This window comes from Eschscholzia californica, unplaced genomic scaffold (genome assembly GCF_041429995.1).
Source record: "Eschscholzia californica isolate CP2 unplaced genomic scaffold, dmEscCali1.0.p SCAF_5, whole genome shotgun sequence".
Lineage (NCBI taxonomy): Eukaryota > Viridiplantae > Streptophyta > Magnoliopsida > Ranunculales > Papaveraceae > Eschscholzia > Eschscholzia californica.
This window is the reverse complement of record NW_028238472.1, coordinates 2444556-2465130: the sequence shown is the minus strand read 5'-3', so window position 1 is coordinate 2465130 and position 20575 is coordinate 2444556. Positions and strand designations below refer to the sequence as shown.

General features: G+C 36.4%; 4 protein-coding genes across 8 annotated transcripts; 2 read left to right on the top strand and 2 right to left on the bottom strand.

Moving 5' to 3' along the window:
• Positions 1-3956: 3956 nt before the first annotated feature.
• On the top strand, positions 3957-4654 carry LOC147536174 (cysteine proteinase inhibitor B-like). Its single transcript, XM_086644655.1, has one exon. It carries the CDS (start codon positions 4034-4036, stop codon positions 4487-4489), a length of 456 nt encoding a protein of 151 aa, XP_086500781.1. The 5' UTR covers positions 3957-4033; the 3' UTR covers positions 4490-4654.
• A 374-nt stretch (positions 4655-5028) lies between these two features.
• On the bottom strand, positions 5029-6979 carry LOC147536173 (wound-responsive protein-like protein). Its single transcript, XM_086644657.1, has 2 exons — positions 6813-6979; positions 5029-5251 (listed from the first exon to the last, which is right to left on the bottom strand). Exons 1-2 carry the CDS (start codon positions 6881-6883, stop codon positions 5179-5181), a joined length of 144 nt encoding a protein of 47 aa, XP_086500783.1. The 5' UTR covers positions 6884-6979; the 3' UTR covers positions 5029-5178.
• A 693-nt stretch (positions 6980-7672) lies between these two features.
• On the bottom strand, positions 7673-12230 carry LOC147536172 (Tetratricopeptide repeat (TPR)-like superfamily protein). 4 transcript variants are annotated; one of them, XM_086644645.1, is made up of 4 exons: positions 9874-12230; positions 9601-9730; positions 8970-9155; positions 7673-8081 (listed from the first exon to the last, which is right to left on the bottom strand). In XM_086644645.1, exon 1 carries the CDS (start codon positions 11942-11944, stop codon positions 9908-9910), a length of 2037 nt encoding a protein of 678 aa, XP_086500771.1. In that variant the 5' UTR covers positions 11945-12230; the 3' UTR covers positions 7673-8081; positions 8970-9155; positions 9601-9730; positions 9874-9907. The 4 variants fall into 4 exon arrangements, with proteins under 4 accessions (XP_086500771.1, XP_086500772.1, XP_086500770.1 ...); XM_086644646.1 differs by having other exon boundaries at positions 9601-9723; positions 9874-12135; XM_086644644.1 differs by having other exon boundaries at positions 7673-8073; positions 9601-9723; positions 9874-12022.
• Positions 12231-13027: 797 nt separating this feature from the next.
• Positions 13028-19612, top strand: LOC147536171 (putative methionine--tRNA ligase). Of its 2 annotated transcripts, XM_086644647.1 has the most exons (16): positions 13028-13469; positions 13577-13721; positions 14437-14590; positions 14723-14878; positions 15090-15314; positions 15400-15543; positions 15743-15833; positions 15989-16095; positions 16203-16317; positions 16893-17006; positions 17480-17598; positions 17723-17788; positions 17888-18016; positions 18359-18499; positions 18605-18724; positions 19347-19612. In XM_086644647.1, exons 1-15 carry the CDS (start codon positions 13337-13339, stop codon positions 18689-18691), a joined length of 1926 nt encoding a protein of 641 aa, XP_086500773.1. In that variant the 5' UTR covers positions 13028-13336; the 3' UTR covers positions 18692-18724; positions 19347-19612. The 2 variants fall into 2 exon arrangements, with proteins under 2 accessions (XP_086500773.1, XP_086500774.1); XM_086644648.1 differs by lacking the exon at positions 16893-17006 and having other exon boundaries at positions 13034-13469.
• The last annotated feature ends 963 nt before the right edge of the window (positions 19613-20575 follow it).

Below are 20575 nucleotides of genomic sequence, written 5' to 3'. Positions count from 1 at the left end.
AAAAGGATCCTAAAGATCCGTGAAAGGAGACCCTAAAGGTCTGACAATAACGAAATTATTATATTAATAATACAAATAACTGATCATCTTTGGTAAAGCCGCATTTCATAATACCACCAACATCAGAATTCTTCTGAGAAGATCAATTAATCAACAATAGCAAAATCGGCAACATCAAAATCAATTACTGTTCCTTGGAAATCACATAATCCTTAATAATCTGAATTAATTCTTTTTGGTTTCTAAACCATTCATCATCATCTAACTACTAAAACTTTCAGATTCTTGAAATAACCCATCTCCAAAATTACCCTTTCATCAACAAGATCATGAATTTTTTGTTTCGATTTCTTTGATTTTCGATAACCACCACCGATCAGAACATTTCGAAGAACTGTGCCTTTTGTCCAATAACGTAGTTTAGTGATTGATTTGAAATGATGATCTAAATAATAATCTTCTTTCACTTCCTCCAAAGATTTTACCACCAATGATTTAACCCCCAATGCAGTAAAACTGTAGAGATAGAAAGAAAGAGAAAAGAGTAAGAGGATTTCTTCCCTTTCTCTGCAAAAAAGAAACTCTGCAAAAACCACATTGTGGGGGATCCTAGTGATTACTAATGGCGAGGGAATAAACTACAATGGAAAGGAAACAGTGTTCGGCGAAGGGAGGACCCTTCGTCGGAGGAAAAACCCAGATTTGAAAACGGTTAAGAGAGAGAGAGACGGATAGAGAGTAGAGAGAGAGACGGAGAAAGTAAAGTGCGTTTTCAATAAAATTGAAGAGAGATTTTATTAGCCCCTCAATTGTTCAACACATTTAGCCCCTTTGAAAAAATCTAAAACTTTGAAGAATGGACCGGTTTGTATATCATTCTTTAAGTCTCTGAGGTCATTGGCTCGAGTCGTAGTGAAAGTAGTTTATTCTTAAGATTTATCTCACGTAACTAAAAAGTAAATGGTTAATGTGCTTAATCATTTGCGGTTATGAAAAACTCTAGAAGTCTTGAAACCTTTCCAGACCCTAACTCTTTTTGTTTTTCAGATTTTCCAATTTTACTCTCGTCTCTTCTCTTACTTACTCCCATTCAAGACTTCCAATAATGAGAAACCAAAACGAATGAAAAAAAAAAAACTAGCAAATCAATCCCTCTACCGAATTCATTTCTGACAAAAGGGACTTACAAATATAAGAAGCAGAGATATATAGCGAAAGGATATATTTCCTTAGACTATGTTAATTTGAGAGCGAATGTCCTCAATGGAGAAAAGAAGAGAGGGAGAGATGGGAAAAGTAGAGAAAAAGGAAGTTGTAAACAAATTTACTTTGAAGACTTTCATATCAACGAGAACGTATAACCTTTTCCACAAAAGTAAATATTTGCCTCTCTAACTCGAGGATGGAAAGTTTCACAATTTGTCATTTCACGACTCATATGGTTGGATGACCAAAAAGAAGCTTATCAAGGGGGCTAAAATAGTGAGTTAATCAAATCTAGGTTCAAATAAAAAAAAGGCTCAACTTCCCTAAATCATGCGGGTATTCTTGTCATTTCTTGATTTTCGCTTGATACTAATTAGCTGGTCCGCCGGTGCATAATCACGCGTTTTCCATGTGGTTATTTAAACATAATTTGTAGACATTAATATCCATAAACACTGAAATTGACATATTATTGTGAAGAAAACAACAAATACTATAAAAACAAACATTTTTATCATTAATAACAATCAATTGTTAAATAATTGGACTTGTTTTTTTTTTTGTTGGACTTGTTAGTCGAGAAAAATGTTGTTATGTCTGAAAATGTAAGCAGAGGGGGAGTTCGACCTAAGCGAACAAATTTCATTCACTTTCTTTTTCTTGATGGGTTTGACAAAATCTAACTTACTATTTAGATTTCAATTAAGCCATATAATTCATGATTATATTTAAACTTTACTTTTAAGAAAAGAATAAGGGGTATTTAGCGATACCCCCTCATCCCTAATGTCCAATTAGGGATACCCCCTTTTTTAATTGGATATTAGGGATACCCCCTTTTTTGTACTTAAAAGTACATAACTACCCTTATTCTTATTACTTCTTTATATTCTTCGATATCTTATACCTCTTTGATGTTATGCTTATCAACTTATTTTCGGTTCTCTTTATTTTTTTTTTATCTATCTTTTTTCTAATTTACCAACAACATTTATCGAAAACTTAAAATTGATAAATCACAACGACCGACATATTATATTTTCTTTTCTTCCCTTTCATATCACTACGACCGACATAGCACTCTAACTTTGATCTTTTCGTGAATTTTTCTATCTAGTTTGTAAATTCACGACTAACATAACACTCTAATTTCGCTTGTTCTAAGATTTTGCAATCTCATTTGCAAGTTCATTCTGTAATTTCATTTAAACTTTTTTATTTTTTGTTCGGTTCATAACCTCAATTTCTATTTGTATTATTTAAATGTATACGAGTTATAATTAATAAAAAAAACAATAGATATCAAGAGGTTTTCTTCATATCGGTCACATACATCAATTTTAACGTAAAATAAAAAAACAAATAGAAAGTTAATTTTTTAAAAATAAATTACGATTTTTATTTCGAATTGTTGTGATTTATCAATTTTAAATTTTCGATAAATACTGTTGGTAAATTAAAAAAATGTTTAAAAAAAAAACTATGAGAAACGAAAATAAGTTGACGAGCATAACATCGAAGAGGTATAAGAGATCAAAGAAAAAAAATAAACAATACGAATAAGGGTAGTTGTGTACTTTTAAGTCCACAAAAGGGGGTATCCCTAATATCCAATTAAAAAAGGGGTATCCCTAATTGGACATTAGGGATGAGGGGGTATCGCTAAATACCCCCAAAGAATAACCTGGTTAAAGGTTTCCATGTTTAGTATTTCTAATTTTAGGGCATATAATAGTTAGTGTGAATTCTCAGTGATATAATCTAGTCAGTAGGAGAAAGAAAAAAAAAATGGTTGTGATGGTGGCAGTGCAGCCAGTGCTCAATAATCAAAAGTGACCTTGGTAGTCCGAAATCGTGGTAGTAGAAGTAAGATGATGATGAGAATTATGAAATAAAGTACACCTAGACTTGATTCCACGCTTTCGTAGGATTAAGGAGTGTCCAACCACTGCACCAAAGAATGGTATTGGACAAAAATTAAATGCTCCTGGTGGACTTCGGATCTTCGGACTGACACGACTTTGTGTTGTTCAAACCCAACATACACTTAGACTGAGTCTGAATGCCTTCAAGTAGTGCCCCTCCGGGGGGTGGGCGGCGAAGAGGAAAGCAGACCAAGAGTAATTCATTTTTTTTTTCTTTCGGTCCTTGCGCCCTAACTACTACCACCAAATTAGTTCACCAGCCTGTGGTGCAACGGTTGGACACCCCTCTTGAGTCTATGAGGTCATGGGATCGAGTCTCGATGGAAGTAGTTTGCCATCAAGATTTGTCCTATGTAATTTAGGCTATTAATAAAGAAAATTATGTAATAATTAGTCGATCTTTAGGCTTCTTTGTTGTTGGGCTTCAGGCCTCTTTCATTCTTGATTTAAATTAGGTAACGATTATCGTACTTATTACATTTTCATGATGTATCATTGCCTTGTTACTACTAACGTAGATCGCAGTCCAATTCTAAACAACTACTGCCATCAATTCTGTAACAGACATGAATAGAACGTGATACCATTGGATATACTCTCCATTTCTCTCTCTCTCTCTCTCTCTATCTAGCCCTAAAAAGTAGAAACAAACAAACACCAACTCACATAAATTCAAATTATCTCTGTCTTCATCTCCAACTTCTTCAATAATTTCTTTACAAGACGCGGCACCAAGTGACTTCCCCCTCTCCTCTACGTGTCAATAACCCACTTCTCTTCTACCCTCTACTTATAATACTTTCCCCATTCACCACCTTCACTCCCCATTCACCATCACCATCACCATCACCATCACCATCATCATCTCTCTCTTTCTCTCTCTACAATTTTCAGCACTAACCATGTCATCATTTAACATGTCCCCTTCATTTTGGGTTACCTTGTTAGTGTTCTTACTCTTTACAACTTCATCATCTTCATCCATGGATGGATTTGTTGTTAATGGGTTAGGAAGAAGAGGAACAAGAGTTGGAGGAAGGATGGAAATCAAAGATGTAAAAACAAATAAAGAAGTTCAAGAACTCGGGAAATTTTCAGTTGAAGAATTCAATAAGAATCTCATGCAAAATTCTAATGATGAAGATGGTGGTGGTTTTGATCGTCGAGATGTTAATGAATATTTGACATTCTATGAAGTTGTTGAAGCTCAGAGACAAGTAGTTTCAGGTATTAAGTATTACCTGAAAATATCAGCTGGTAAGAGTAATGGGGTTGAGAAGAAATTTGATGCAATTGTTGTTGTCAAAGCTTGGCTTCAACACAAAGAACTTGTCAATTTCACACCTTCAATCAACTAGAGAGAGAAAGAGTTTTAGAGAAAGAATTTTAGAGAGAGAGAGAGGGGTAAAGAGCTAATTAACATGTCTAATAAGGTAACATTAGGAGTGTATGAGAGAGGTCTGAGAGTGTCTGATATGTGAGTCTTATAGTAAATAACATAATGAAAAATAAACCCTTCTCTATCTCGTAAAACTAATAGGAATTAGTGGGTTTTTTAGAAGAATTAAGTGGGTATTAATCTGACTCAAGTGATCCTTTTATAGGACTCCGATCTGATTCATAACGAAAACAGAATTTGGACAACCTTCATGCAAACATTTTCTCTACATCACTAACAAGGACACTAGTTGCACATCCTTGATGTTAGGACCTTATTGTCCGGCCAGGCCAGTAGCTGAGTCGAAACAGACCAACCATTAAACTACACCTTTTCAAAGGAACCAAAACAGACCGTTAAACAAAACAGTAGTGGAGACCGCAGTAGCGGAGCATTTCGAACTCCGATAAAACTTGACCTAGAATGATGGGTGAAGATGAAAGTAGAAAGATCATTAGATAGAAGAAGAAACTAGAAAGTGGCTACTTCAAATATCATTCATTAGTACATATTATGATATAAACCATTTCATATATAAGTACTGAGAGGATCCAAAATTCAAGACTAAAACTTACTACATAATTCAATGGCAAACCCTAGATGCTAGTTTTACTCATTCATTACAGGCTTGTTCTCATTGGCTTTTGGCCTCTGTTCCCTTGGTTTCTGCTCTTCCATCTTCCTGTTATATCCCAATAAAAATTACATTTTCACAGTTAGAAGTAGCAAACAAGAAGAACAAATCTGTCAATAGTCGATATTGAAATTCGATATGGGACATCTTCATTTCTAGCAATGAGTTGGGTTTTAATGTTTTATAACATATAAAATTCGATATTGATGATAAATCATATAACAGCATGCATCTCTACTATAATAGTACTACTTCTTAACGCAGATATAGCTATTAGTTCAATACCATTATGGAAGGAACCTGATAAAATGAGCACTTCCCTCGAGATGTTTTACGGAAATGATCGTGTTTGGTCAAATACCTAGCAAGTTTCTCCTACATTATTTCGACTAGAACATTTTCAGACGAGATACCAGACCAAAAGATGCATTCGAGGAAGAACCAGCAAGCTCTAGCTCTTGTCACCCCTAACTATACTAAGCAACATCTCTTACATCCTTACTTGTAAGCAAAAAAATCACCTAAACTCGAAATCTATGACTCTATGTATACCCACTAGAATTCATGTATGTACTTCTATAATACTTTATTTGATATTTGATACCATTAAGGAAGGAGATACATAAGACAATTAGAAAAGTACTTCGTTGAGAAGTTCTATGGGAAGGGACGATTGTATCGCGTGAGATACCCTGCTACATTCCTTGGATTACGGAACATTCGCGTGAGATACCTAGCGACTTCCCACTACATTCCTTGCATTAAGAAATACTCCGCCAATACAACTCATACGGATGAAGATAGATTTCACCTCTATCTACTACACAACATCCTCACATCCTTATTTGCAAGCAAAAATCGCTCGATAGCACCTAAACGGCTAAACCGAATATATTACAACTAGAATTCGTGTATTTACTTCTATGATAATATCGTTTCATTCCTTTACGAAAAACAAATTATAAGACGATTAGACAAGCACTTTGTCAAGGAGTTTCATTTTGTGACAAATGCCTAGCAAGTTACTACTACTCGTTATGATATTTTCGTCAAGGTCACGGATGACAATATACATTTTTCTAGGAGAACCAACTAGCTCTTGGTACACTAGTAGCACTTCACCACTAACTACAAACCCTAAGATGTAAGATATATTTCTTTTGTATTCATTGATCATTAATTATTCTATCAACTTCAACATAGACAAACTTATTAGGTCAGTAAATGTGAAGATCATCTGACTCGATTAATAAGATATTTCTTTTGAAACCCTAACAAAAGATAAAATTAGGGCAGAAAGATAATTTGCTTTGACACCATATGCAACTTTACGAACCATAACATACATAGGGTAAAAAGACTAAGATGAACATGCTGAGATATTTCATGAAACCCTAACAAAAGTTAAAATTAGGGCAGAACGATAATTTGCTTTTGGCACCATATGCAACTTCCGAACCATAAGATACTAAATTAGGGTAAAAAGACTATGATTAGTATGCGGATTAATAAGAACGCGAATGAAATCATACAGGTAAAAACTCTAAAACGCCATTGTAAAATCCATACAAAAGAGAAAATAGAGAGAGAGAGAGAGAGAAAGTTATACCTCTTATCAGAAGCTCCACCTTTCTGACTGAGGAAGGATCGGAAGAGAAAGGAGTTCACGTCGTAGATCATTTTGTTGTTGTTGCTGATAATGGGAAACGGAGATTCGACTACGCTCAATAGAAACCCTAGCTTTCAAAACCCTAATTTTTCCTTTTCGTGAAGACGAAGGTAATATAGGGTTATCAATTGTGATCATGTACTTCGCACGCAGTGTTTGGACGCGTACTCCCACTACAACAAACACAGATATATCAAAAGGTTAAAGGCAACGCCGGAAGTTGTTAATGGCAATCTCGTTATAGACAATCCCACGAGCCATAGACGGGCCAATCTAGCCTGATTTGTCTTCTGGTCCCGAGCTGGACTTGATTTTGAGCTAGCCGGGTCTGGACCGGCAAGAAGCCCGGGTTGGGGCAAAGCTTGCGGAGCTAGACCAATCCGTCCCAACGTTTTTTTTTTTTCATTACGAATCTCGTTTATGCACTTAACCTATAATACCTATTCATGTTTCTTTATTTTTTTTTCTTCAATTTGGATGAGATATTTTAGAGGAGTTCCAATAATTTGCAGAAACAAACTTCTCTTTGTAATAATTGTATTTTGTAGAAAATGAAAAAACAATAATAGACGATGGCAAAATATACATATAATTTTGATGTCCTAGAGAACCATTGCTGCAGCATAGGTGACGACGCCCTCTATCTCTTTTTACCCCGCCGAATAATGCTACGAAATCAGACAACAATCCTACACTTACAAATTACTCGGGCACAAAATCATCGGACGGTTCATTATCAATTTCCACAAAAACACTCATCTCCCATAACAAAAACAGTAAAAACATCAAAACAACATCTATCAAGATAATGTCCAAAGAAAATTATTGAATCGATCTATCATTTCAAAACTTACAACCATCTTAATCTTATCCCTCTCTCACAATTTGTACACCATTAAAGCATGTCACCAAGAACAACCATAAGTAATTTCAACAGTAAACTTGTCAAAATAGAAATGAGATCCCCACTATAGTTTCTTTCCCTAATACTGAAGACCTAAGTGTTCATTATAAGAAAATAGGCCTTCACAAGATAAAACAAAAGAAGAAATATTTTCTCAGCAAAAACCAAGTCGTTTTTGAAGTTACGTATATACAGCCTTACGGAGCAATTTACAACTGCCGATGCACCTTACGCTATTTCACCGAGCAACGTCATAGGAGAGAACAAGGACGTCATTTTTTGCACCATGAGAAACAGCTGCACGTCTAAAACAAATAGAAGATGGACATAGTAAGTCGAGAACAGAGGAATTGCAGGACACCCGTAAGCAAGAAGTCAGGGAAACTTGAGTTAAACCGTAAGCAAGAAGTCAGGGAAACTTGAGTTAAAACAAGACATTATCCAAAAGCTACTGAAAAAGAAAACGGAATATATTTTTTCATGTGTGAACACTTTCTGTTAGGTTCTGACTTCTGAGTCTTAAACGAGGCTTATGCCTTGGTATCGCATCCAGGATATGTTTTGCCTTATCAAAAAGAACCGCCTCAAATTGCTTTTTGACCTGAGAAGTATTATGTTTGTCGGTATCCAACTCAAAACCAAATTGCAATGACTGGAGAGACCTTATAGTGGTGGCTATAAGACTTCTCTTGATCCATGCATTATCTTTGGGCATATAACACATGGGCCTAGCTCTGGTACCATTATATATATATATATATATATATATATATATATATATATATATATATATAAGATTTTCAGTTATGAGGTTTCCCTGGTCCGTGTGGGGCTATTCTCATAGGAAGGAGAGGTTTCACAATTTCAAAAGTCAGACATGTTTGTTAGATTTTATTAGGGGCATAACCTTCGTAAATTCTTAATTGGCATATTCGCCTTCGAGTAAAAGGTTCGAGTATTTAAACAATCAGGTGATTCGATTTGGACATTTTGACTTCAGACTAATCGTAGGCATGTTCCAAAGTTGGTCAAAATCATCGATCAAAGTCTCAAGAATTATATTTAATATTTGATATATTAAGGGGTGCTATAGAAAAACACCATATGTTACTATATCAGGGCGATTAATGTGGGCACAAGAAATTGAAATGTGTTTGCTTGTACGAAACCGAATCAAAATAACGGGAATATACCGTAGAATCAGTTTTCTTGACTTTCTTTTGACCATGATAAGAGACGAACCATTCAGCATGCAGGTTTCTTTTCAGCTCCTCCTCGCTTCTCCTCTCACTTTGTTTAAGATGTGCCTATACCCATCAGTTGAGAGGATCATTCACATCCCGATCACCAAATACTGGTATAGATGAACCTTTATCAGACTGCCAAAGCATAACAAACATTATATATTATGTGATTTTACCGAATGAGAAATGGATTAAGCAGTTAGGGGCATGATTTACTCGGAATCAGACAAGGATCAATCCCCACCACCAAGCCATGCCGGGGACCGAGTCTTCAACAACCACAAATTATCATATTCAATACCCAAAACCAAAATATAACAAAAAAAGCATCATTTACAGTGACGACCAAACCCAAGACGTTATGTCGATATTGTCCTAGCTTTTGACACCCATGTGAAGCCCAAAGGTACGGGTTTGTTGTTGGTGTAAGTTCTCAGGTGCTCATCCAAAACATGTTGACATCCCAAACCTAGAGTCCACACTCCCAAACGATGGGGACTATATACCTTTTCATTGTCGAAAAACCAACACACAAAATTTGATAACAATCGGAAAAATGAGCATCTAAAGTTATACACACCTTCAATAACATGCTGACTTTTTGTGAGCATGGTCTCCCAGTAAGGATACGCATAAGCGAAACCATACATTGAAGGTCTTTCTATGGGAAAATTGTATCTCCATTCGTGTTTCCCCTCTCTAGCTATACTCTAACAAAAATGAAATAATGGAGTTTCAGTCATACAAAATTTAAGAGGATGAAAACATATAAAGAAAGAATAGCTAACTATTCTACATGTATTCGCAATTGTTAAAGACCTAAAACCATGAAATGAGATGTTATACAGCTTACCTGACAAAGAAAGTGGAGATTAATGCATTTAAGTTCACCAGTAGTCTCCACACGAACAAACCCCGTCCTTAAAATGATGAAATCGCTTCACGTCTCTCACCACAATTTCTCTCTCAACAATCTTCGAAATGTACTTGATAGCTTCATGACAATCCCCACAAACTCTAAGGTTCTTAGTTATTAGAAGTTTGATCCGAGGTCCCGTGTTTAGCAATCCAAAAGCAATAGCTAGTCGTTCGCTATGGTTGAACAACATTCTCTTCTTCACTTCCTCTTCAAGGTCGTGTAATACAAATTCAGTTTTCGGTACATAACCCATCTCTCGCATTATTTGATCAAGCTTCTCTAACATTTTTATGATTTTTTCGTGTTGAGGGTGGCTCTTATCTTCCATTAGAAATGCATGGAGTCTACCATTTACTTCAACTAGACTGTATCCTGGTACTTTCTTCATACCTGTGTTCTTCATTAACTTTCTCACTCTAGCTGCCTCATCCCAATTTCTTGATGCAGCAAATACATTCGAAATCAAAGTATAAATTCCTGGATCATCTGGTTTTAACTCTAGAACCTTATTCGCCACCTTTTGTCCGAATTCTAACTTCCCTTTGTTTCGGCAACCTGCAAGAAGAGCTACCCAAACTGCAATACCTGGTTCTTCAGCCATGGAATTGATTAGCTTGTAAGCTTCTTCAACCCGTCCTGCACGTGCCAAAAGATCAACTACACAAGCATAATGTTTTTCATGGGGTTGAATTTTGAACTCTTTAATCATCATACTGAACCAGTGTAAGCCTTCTTCGATTAAACCTGAATGACTGAAAGCCGATAAAAGAGAAGCAAAAGTGGCATGATCTGGTTTTAGCTCTGTGTCGCTCATCTGAAGGAAAATCGCAAGTGCTTCCCTTCCTTTTCCATGTACTCCGTAGCTAGCAATAATTGCATTCCAGGAGATTAAGTCTCTCATGTTTATACGATCAAAAAGTGTTCGTGCACATGATAAAGAACCACATTTTGAGTACATATCAATCATTGCGGTAGCTGAGACTCTATCAAACTCAAGCCTCCTTAAAATATAACCATGAACAGATTTCCCCAATTTCAAGAGTGCAATATGCGAGCAAGCCACAAGTGCACTGACAAGTGAAACCAAGTCCGGTTTATATCCACAATTTTGCATATCTATTAATAGCTCGAGTGCTTTCCCTGCAAGCCCATTTTGAGCAAAACCCGAAATCAACGCACTCCAAGAAACCACATTCCGATAACTCATGTTTCTAAAGACACAAGAAGCGTGGTTCAATAAACCATTCTTCGAGTACATGTCAATAAGACTAGTTTGGACAACAACATCCATTATAATTTCTCTTCGAATCATATACCCATGAACAGAAAGACCCATTTTCAGATCTCCAAGATTAGCACAAGACTGAAATAAACCCACCATAACTATTTGATCACATTCAACTCCCTCATTCCGCATCCTCCTATAAATATTTATCGCTTCAATTGATCGCCCACTTTGAACATAACCTGATATCATTGTAGTCCAAGATACAAGATCTCTTTTCGGCATGCCATCAAAAACCCTAATTGCTTCATCCATTTTCCCACACTTTGTATACAAATTCAAAACAGAAGAAGCAACAAAAACATCATCTTTATACCCACACTCAACCGCATTAGATCGAATTTTTTCACCCATTTTTAAATCTAACAAGGTAGCACAAGCCTTAAGACAAATAGTAAAAGTAGAACTATCAGGTCTAATTCCTTCTAAAATGATTCGATCATAAAGACTTATAACCTCGAGAGGAGAATCGTCTCGAGAGTAAGCAATAATCAATGCATTCCAAGTAGAAACAACTCTTTGAGGCAATTCTTCGAACACTTTGCGAGCAGAGATTAAATCACCTGTTCTTCCATAAGATGCAATCAATTGACCATCGGAATTTCCATTACTGAAGATTCCAGTCAAGATCATAACTGCATGAACTTGAGCGACAGATCTTTTGTCTTTGCAAATTGAGAGGATTTGTTTCGTCCATGGCGCGCGGGAAATATAGTTCATGGAGTTTTTTTTTTTTTTTTGAAGAATCTGGAGTTCCCGCCAACTTTTTGAATAAATAATAGCCGTTTGGTTAGTTTGAAGACTTTCTAGGGTAGTGTTTGTTTTTATTTTAAATGAATCTGAAATCTGATTCCAAGTCAGGTTTATTTTTTATTGACTTGTCTGAGTAACTGATTTAAGTTGAGTTTAGTCCATTTGATTAATAGTATCATCTTATATATTAAAACAGGTCAGTGAGTTATGAGTCTGAATGTCTATTTTTATTGGGAGTTTGGCAGATATCACAGCCGACGACCGCAATAATATCCTCTTCATGTAAATTAAATCAAAATAAAAGGGTACTAGTGTAAATCATTCAAAATCGGTTAGGACATCACCTCTCTACGACCATTTTGTTACAGAATGTATCGTTTTTTTAATACCTTCTGGGTTCTTGTGGGCGCTTTCCTTAAACACTTGATGAAAACGTCCTAACCCGAGAAGGTTTATACTTTATACTTAGTTAGTGGTGTGTAATATAAGCTAAAAAGAATAACTAGAATAAGATCATCCAAACACAACTTGCTCAAAAGTATTTTGCTCATCTTAGTCACCAGTTTTAGTGCTTTAGTGATACTATATACTTTATGGTTAATTCCAATGTGGTCCTCAATTTGAAACTAATTTCAAACTTTGACCCCTATATGTGTAACATTTTAGTTTGGCCTAAAAATCATGTTTATCGTTAGTCAAATATAACCATCAACATTTATATACAGATGGGTAGCCAGTAGGTGCCCGACCACCGTCAGGCAGTCTCTAACTAAAAACGTGCATCTTCTTATTATGTCCTTCAACACTCCATCACTACCATTAGACTTTTTTTTAAGTTGGAGGTTGTCGACAGATGGTCGACCAACCATCTCTGCCTGCGATCCATTCAGGAAGTCAAAGAAGAATGAGAGGACACAAAGGAGAATACTTTTGAAACAAGGCTAAAAAGAGAAGGAAAATGACGACGGTGAAGTTTGACTATCAAAAATATGATCTTTGGAGCCTAAATTAGAATGATGGACAAATAAGGGACTAAATTATAATTAACCTAACTCCGTCTTCTTCTCCATTACAGTTTCATTCTTGAAGCTCAAGAAAGAAATTTAGTCTTTTATTCTCTCTCTCTCTCTCTCTCTCTCTATATATATATATATAGAGAGAGAGAGAGAGAGAATTAGGGTTTACAAGAATCTCAAAAGGAACCTGATCCCTTTAAACTTTCCCTATATTTCTCAACTTGTTATTTAAATGTTTCCTACTTAAATAAACTTCCTTAACTTGATTGAATTTCCTCATTACGTTTAATAAATTCTTCCCATTGTAAATCTCTGTGAAACCCTAGCTAGTTCTATACTACCGATGGAAGATCTTCAAGGTACTGAAGGAGATGAAAAATCTCCCAAGCTTCCGCCCCCTGTACCTAAAAATATACTGATTACTAGTGCTTTACCTTACGTCAACAACGTTCCTCATCTCGGAAACATCATCGGCTGTAACTCTCTCTCTGAAACCCTAATTTGCACTATTTTGATAATTAATGGATTGAAATTGAAAGATGAAGTAAAATTGAAGTATAATAAACTGTTTATGATTTTTCAGGTGTGTTAAGTGCTGATGTATTTGCAAGATTCTGTCGTCTTCGAGGTCTAAACACGTTATACATATGTGGAACTGATGAATATGGAACAGCTACTGAAACCAAAGCCATGGAAGAGAATTGCTCTCCTAAGGAAATTTGTGACAAGTGAGACTAATACTCTAATTTATGATCTTTCTAAATTTGCATGTAGCTAATTGAGCTAGGGTTATGAATTTGAGGTAAAGACGGCTACGAGTGGTTTATGGAAATTTAGTGATAGGGTTTTCCTTTGTAAAAGCATCTGCAAGGGGACACTCTATTAGACACTCAATGATGATTTTACGAAACGAAGTTATTTTAGAGATCTCAATTAGATAGACATATAGAGTTTAAAGGGTTTTCTATTGCGGCTTAGGAAAGAAAATTTTAATTGACACTCAGACACCTAGGATTTTTAGAGTTTTTGTTGAGTATCCCATCGAAGATCCTCTAAGTTAGAAATCTTGGACTTGGTACAAAATCAGTGAGAGGAGTTGAATTTTGACTTTTTAATACTGGAAAAAAATTTGTGACTTAGGGCACATGTTGGAAGGACCCTTAGTAATATCAGAAAGCATATTTAAGGACAAGGTAGGTTAATGTTATAATTGAACTATCGATCACCACTTCGATAGGGAGTATCAGATATCAAGTCGTAGTTTGGTCATTTGACATATATCGACGTGTGTGAGGTATGGAAACGGTGGTGAATTATCCTTGCAGCTTGTGCTTGCATTTATTTATTTTTCATTACGGAGAACCTCAACTGTTGTTTAACAAAAAAACTCGAATAAAAGCGTGTTCTGCCATTTTTCTCAAGTTGAATTTCCTACACTTGTAGATACCATGCAATTCACAAAGAGGTTTATGAATGGTTTGACATAAGTTTCGATGAGTTTGGACGAACATCTACTCCCCAACAGACTGAAGTTTGCCACTCCATTTTCAATAAACTGATGGAGAACAATTTGCTTTCTGAAAACTCAATACAACAGGTGAATATTTTTGTTTTCCATTTAGTAGTACCACAATCTCTGCTTCTTTTTTTCTTCAAATCATTTGTTTAGTTCGATTGTTATATTTTCCCATTACTTTAGAATTTACAGTGAATTTCATTTTCAACACAGCTTTACTGTGATACATGCAAACGTTTCTTAGCTGACCGGCTAGTTGAAGGCGTTTGTCCGAAACCTGATTGTAGTTATGATTCCGCACGAGGTGATCAGTGTGAAAAATGTGGAAACCTTTTGGATCCAACTGAACTACTGGATCCTAGATGCAAGGTGCGTCGTATGGTCATTTATGACGGTTCTTTATGTTTGTTAATTAGTATGCAACTGAGGTTTCTTCTTTCTTCTAGGTTTGACTGTGTAATCAATCTAAATTTATAACATATACGGAAATTTACATATTAGAGACTTCAAACTCAAATATACTCAAATCTTCAATGTTGTATTAAGTATATCATAATTGATTTTGTTATCGGAATTATAGGTATGCAAGACCACTCCTCGAATTCGTGACACCGATCACCTGTTTCTAGAGCTCCCTTTGTTAGAGGATAAATTGAAAAACTACAAAAATTTGGTGGAAAAATCATGGAGTCAGAATGCCATTCAAGCTACAAATGCATGGTTAAAAGAGGGCTTGAGATCACGATGTATTACCAGGGATCTAAAGTGGGGAGTTCCAGTACCACATGAAAAATACAAGGACAAGGTTAAATATCCACTGTAAATTTGTATCACTTTAATCCTTTCTTTATGCAGGATCCATATCTTATTGGAGACAACTTTGTATTTAGGTTTTGTATGTGTGGTTCGACGCCCCTATTGGATATGTTTCCATCACTTCATGCTATACTTCCGAGTGGGAAAAGTGGTGGAAGAATCCTGAACACGTAGAGCTTTATCAGTTTATGGGAAAGGATAATGTGCCATTCCACACTGTATGTTTGTTTCTTCTCGTTTCTAATCCAACTTTATCTTACCCTTTCTAATCAATCTGCTTTCGTACTATAGATGTGGGCATCTTCAGATGTCTTCTGCTCTCATTTAAATATTTAATAATATCTTATAAGTGGTTATAATAGTAAGTACGAACAATTCTTGAAGATTGTGCTGATTTTGCTTATATCCTAATGCTAGACAATGTTTCCTTCAACTCTTATTGGAACTGGCGAAAACTGGACATTGATGAATACTTTAAGTGTTACAGAATATTTAAACTACGAAACAGGTAAGTGGTTGGTTAATATGAAAGTTTTCTGCAGTCTGCACTCTGCAGATATACCAGATATTTATTGTCTGACCATTATTTGGTTGGAACTCTCTTTTCATGGCATTTTGATATTTTGGCTCTTGGGTGTAACTCATTTTGAAGAAAATCTGCAGGAAAATTTTCCAAGAGTAAGGGTGTTGGTGTATTTGGTAATGATGCAAAAGATACGAATATCCCTTCTGAAGTATGGCGATATTATTTGCTGGCAAATAGGCCAGAGGTGAGATCTGTTAACAAGGCATTAATTAGAATCCCTCTGTTTTAGTCATTGCAAAGTGTAATCAGTATCTGTAGAAATTCAAATTCGTGTTGAATAATGTTAATCAGGTATCAGACACATTATTTACATGGAAGGACTTGCAAATGAGGCTGAACACCGAGTTGCTGAATAACTTAGGCAATTTCATAAATCGAGTCTTGAGCTTTATTGCCAAACCTTCAGGTTAGTTGGTTACTAAATTTTCTTGAATGTGTTTTTCTGCAAATGAAAGGAAACCTTTTGTATCATTCTAGTGGGCAGGCCTCAGGCGAACGTTATACATGAATTTTGTGTTTTATGGAATTACATAAGATAAGCTATTCTTTATGCTACTTATATGAAGGTCTTTTAACGGTTTAATGTTATATGTTTGTGGACAACCAACTTGAAAGTCAAAGCCAATGATCAAAGAGTGAACTAGTCGAGAGAGGTGTGGGACACTGGGACTTTAACTGGACATGAGAGTACTCTTTGTCCATGTGAGACTATTCTCACAAGCTCCCTCATGTTGGCCATTCTATGAACCTAAGATGTATCCTTTTGTTTGGTGACATTAGCCATGTTGCTGTTGGGCTAGGTCTGATACCATATTAAATTTGTAAACATCCATCTCAAAACCAATTGGCAATGAGTGGAGAGGCCCTATCATGATCATGAGAGTACCCTTTGTCCATATCGTATTACTCTCAGAAATGTTAACATGATCATGAGAGTACCCTTTGTCCATACACTAAACGTGGATCCTATTGCTGTTATAGTACCTCAGAAGGAAGAATGCAAGGAGCTAGTGCCATTTGGTGAGGTGCATCATCAGGAGTCAGTTGGTGCGGGAGGAGCGGAAAGCAGCAAAGGAAAGAAGAAGAAGGTGAAAGGTGATTCCAAGAAACAACTCAGGGGGTTATCTGTTAGAAAGGCGAAAGCTAAAAAGATGAAGAAAACCTCAGGTGCAGGGGATGACAGTGACCAATGCCTCTGAACATTCTTAGTTGGAATGTTAGAGGGTTGGGACACCCAGGGAAGAAGCTAGCAGTTCGTAGATTAGTCCGGCAGTAGAAAGAGCTTTAGTTTGTGGGGTTCTGGTGCACTAGCTCCTTGATACCATGTTTATTGTCTTGATTGCTCTTTCTTTTCCATGTTTAGTGTATGGAGGAATGCCTAACAAGTAGAAAGAGCTTTAGTTATTACGAGAATCACGATTCTTGGAGCTACTGTTTCCGTGTTCTTCTAGTGTCACCCAGAGTTCTTGATATAGCGAAGAAACTCACTATGCATAATTATTGCTTACTGATTTTCGTTGATTGTCTTATTTGTAACTGCAAGTATCATTTACATCTTCCATTTACAGGACTTGGATATGATTATGTCATTCCTGATGCTCTTAATGCCGAATCACATATGTTGACCATGTTATTAGCGGAAAAAGTTGCAAATCTTGTTGAAGAATATTTGGGAGCCATGAAAAAGGTACTTCAGATTCTAGCATAATCTTGGTTGATGAAGTTTTGCTACTTTTATAGCTTTAGACTAAAGCGACTTCATAACAGTATTTTCACTTTTTCATGGTGGTTAACTTCTTATTGCTATATAGATTCAACTAAGGAAAGGCTTGAAAACTGCAATTGCCATCTCTAGTGAGGGAAATGCTTACCTACAAGTAATAACAACTTTTTACCTCCCGGTTTTTAGGCTTTATTATTTATGAGAGAAAGCTCTGAAGCACATTTCTTAGCTGAATTTTCTATGTCTTCTATAGGATAGCAGAATCTGGAGACTTTACAAGGAAGATCCTAATTCCTGTTCGATCGTTATGAAAACTTCAGCTGGGCTAGTTTATCTTCTAGCGTGTCTATTAGAACCCTTCATGCCATCTTTCTCTGCTAAGGTAACTCCTACTATATGTCTATATTTGTCAAAAGTGTCTCAAGGATGGGTCGATCTTGGAGTCTTGGACATGGAGCACAATCGGAAAACGTATTTCGGCAATAACCTTAACAAAATCCAGTTAAAGATGCTTTCACTATGTATGGACCAACCAGGGCAACATGACGTGGATGGGTCTGGCCATAACCCAAAAACTGTTCCTCTGGTTGCACTTTGGTTTGAGTTCGACTACTATTCTAGACACCTTTGAATAATATTCTTGGTGTTAGCTCATATCCACTTAACTTCCTTCTGTTGTTTCAACTAATTCTGAGTCATCTGCTTTTTCGGATGGAATTGTCAGGTAGTAAAGCAGCTCAATTTGCCTCCTGAAATTAAACTCTCACTTCCGGAAAAAGAAGAGGATGGTTGGGCCAAAAGACCTTGGGAATTTATACCTAGCGGTCACAGAATAGGGACTCCAGAGCCACTATTTAAGGAACTTGTATGTACATCTTGGGTTGTCTCGCTATGTTCGATTCTCTATTTCTTGCTTTATTTTTAACATTTTTCTTGGTTACTTATCTACTGGAGTTTTTGTGTGAACCAGAAAGATGAAGAGGTAGAGTTTTTCAGGGAGAAGTTTTCGGGAAGTCAAGCTGAGAGAATAATTAAGGCAGAAGCCGACTCTAAGTGATTGTAGAGCAGCTAAAAGAAAGTGTTATTTCCGGTAATACTTCTTTCGTTCTCTTTTCTTTGATTGTTTGTTCTAGTGGTTGCATTCATATATTTATTTCAAACACCAAGTAAAATTCCTACATATGATGATCTTACACGCAAGTAAGATCTACTCATAGTGCGTCGGTCGACACGGCTTCTCGCTTTTCATGAATGTGTCTCCCCTCTGCTTATTAGAGTTTGACCCTCCTTTGACTCTCGCTTCTGACTACCTATGAGCTGTTTTACGACCTGATTATTGCGGAAGGTTGCGGGATATGGGAGTCTCAACTCATGCATCGGTTTACCGAAATCACCCCTAGGCACCATAGTTGATTGATTGTTGGGAAGATCCCATTACCATGTAGGATTGCGAAAAAGGAAGTTTTAGAACTTCAACCTAACAAAAAGTAGGTTGAAATTTTAAGTTTGGAATTATTTGATTTTCTGTAATGATGATTTACATCATTTTCTCATGTTTCAAAAAACTTTTCTTTTTCCTTTTTGAGGATGATCTATACGATGAGCAGATTATGCTTGCAGAACGTAGTAAAGAAACCCTATTCGCAATCAAAATTCTCTTTGTGAATTCATACATACAAGTTAAACTTATACGATGTTTGCTTTGTTTTCAGGTTGAACCTCCTTAGTCAATTCTATAGGAGAGGGAATTTTATTTTCTGGATTTGAGCGAACCTGACGACATCTTCAGATGGAAATATAAGGTAGAAATGTCCAGTATTACTAATTCAAGCACAATAGTATCTGTTTTTAAGTCTAATATGAAGAATTCGATAGTGAAAACCCTGAGAACTGATTCTTACTTGTTCTCTCTCTCTCAACTAATTGTTACTCTTTTCTGATTGAATAGATAGATAAATGGTTTACAGATTACTGAAAATGGTACCTATTCTTTCTCAGATAAACGAAAAAAATAATAGATGACGTGAGAATAAGTTCTCTTTCTTGTAGACATTTTAAACCCATGAAACAATAAGAATAGTTGGGTGCACATTTTCCAGGATCTACGAATTTTTCTTTCAGTTTTGTGATGTTACTTCACTGCTATGAAGGCATTTGAAACTTTTTAAGCAATACGAACTTCGAAAAATTAGAGTGATCTGACTTTGACTCCACACTCGACTCAAACGGCGGATGTAGCATCACAATACTTGATGTCTGTGGCCCTTGCCTCACAACTCTTCGTTTGAGCTTGTACTACTTGGTATATGAGTACGTGACTTTAGCTTGAACACAAAATCTTTGTGGTTTAGAATATCTTATCAAACGAGTTTCTCCACGTCTTCGAGTCAGGCTAGGGACTTCTGTGATAACAGAGCTTCACCAGCTGCTCGCACACCTTTGATTTGTCTTTGTTGCCAATTCGAGGATGCTTCCTGTCGGGTATAGCCGCATAGGTTGGGGCATTGGCCTAAGGTGCCAAGGTGGCCCCGAGGGGGCTTCCCAAGTGCCTCTTCGATTTCCCAAGTGAGGGTGAATGGGCAACTCTTGGAAGCTTCCATTCACCTCCCTGCCGAGCTTCTGCCATGCGCATAGGCTAGGACGCCCAAACGTGCAAGCACAAGGCCCTGACACGGGAGTTCCGCCTTAAAAGTTATAATTTGATGTCATTGCAATGAATCTTATTTAGAAATACTTCGATGAAATTTTCCTCAAAATTAACACTTAAAGCGCACGGATTTTTTTTCAAAGTAACAGTTTTCTCAACTGACTCAAAGATAGTCTTTAACAAAAAAAAAACTCAAAGAATGGTAAACAGCCTATTCTTTAGACGAGTATATGGGCTCGGCTTAAGCACGGAAAATATCGAAGACATTTTACACGAACGCCTGAACGGTGGGAG

What these genes read in the sequence shown, in the direction of transcription:
- LOC147536171 (XM_086644647.1), top strand. Translation starts at nt 13,337, where the DNA reads ATGGAAGATCTTCAAGGTACTGAAGGAGATGAAAAATCTCCCAAGCTT. An exon ending in ATATTTAAACTACGAAACAG is followed by an intron (nt 15,834 to 15,988) that starts GTAAGTGGTTGG and finishes GAAAATCTGCAG; the next exon opens with GAAAATTTTCCAAGAGTAAG. An exon ending in CTTTATTGCCAAACCTTCAG is followed by an intron (nt 16,318 to 16,892) that starts GTTAGTTGGTTA and finishes TTGCTGTTATAG; the next exon opens with TACCTCAGAAGGAAGAATGC.
- LOC147536172 (XM_086644645.1), bottom strand. Translation starts at nt 11,944, where the DNA reads ATGAACTATATTTCCCGCGCGCCATGGACGAAACAAATCCTCTCAATT.
- LOC147536173 (XM_086644657.1), bottom strand. Translation starts at nt 6,883, where the DNA reads ATGATCTACGACGTGAACTCCTTTCTCTTCCGATCCTTCCTCAGTCAG. An exon ending in GGTGGAGCTTCTGATAAGAG is followed by an intron (nt 5,252 to 6,812) that starts GTATAACTTTCT and finishes GGGATATAACAG; the next exon opens with GAAGATGGAAGAGCAGAAAC.
- LOC147536174 (XM_086644655.1), top strand. Translation starts at nt 4,034, where the DNA reads ATGTCATCATTTAACATGTCCCCTTCATTTTGGGTTACCTTGTTAGTG.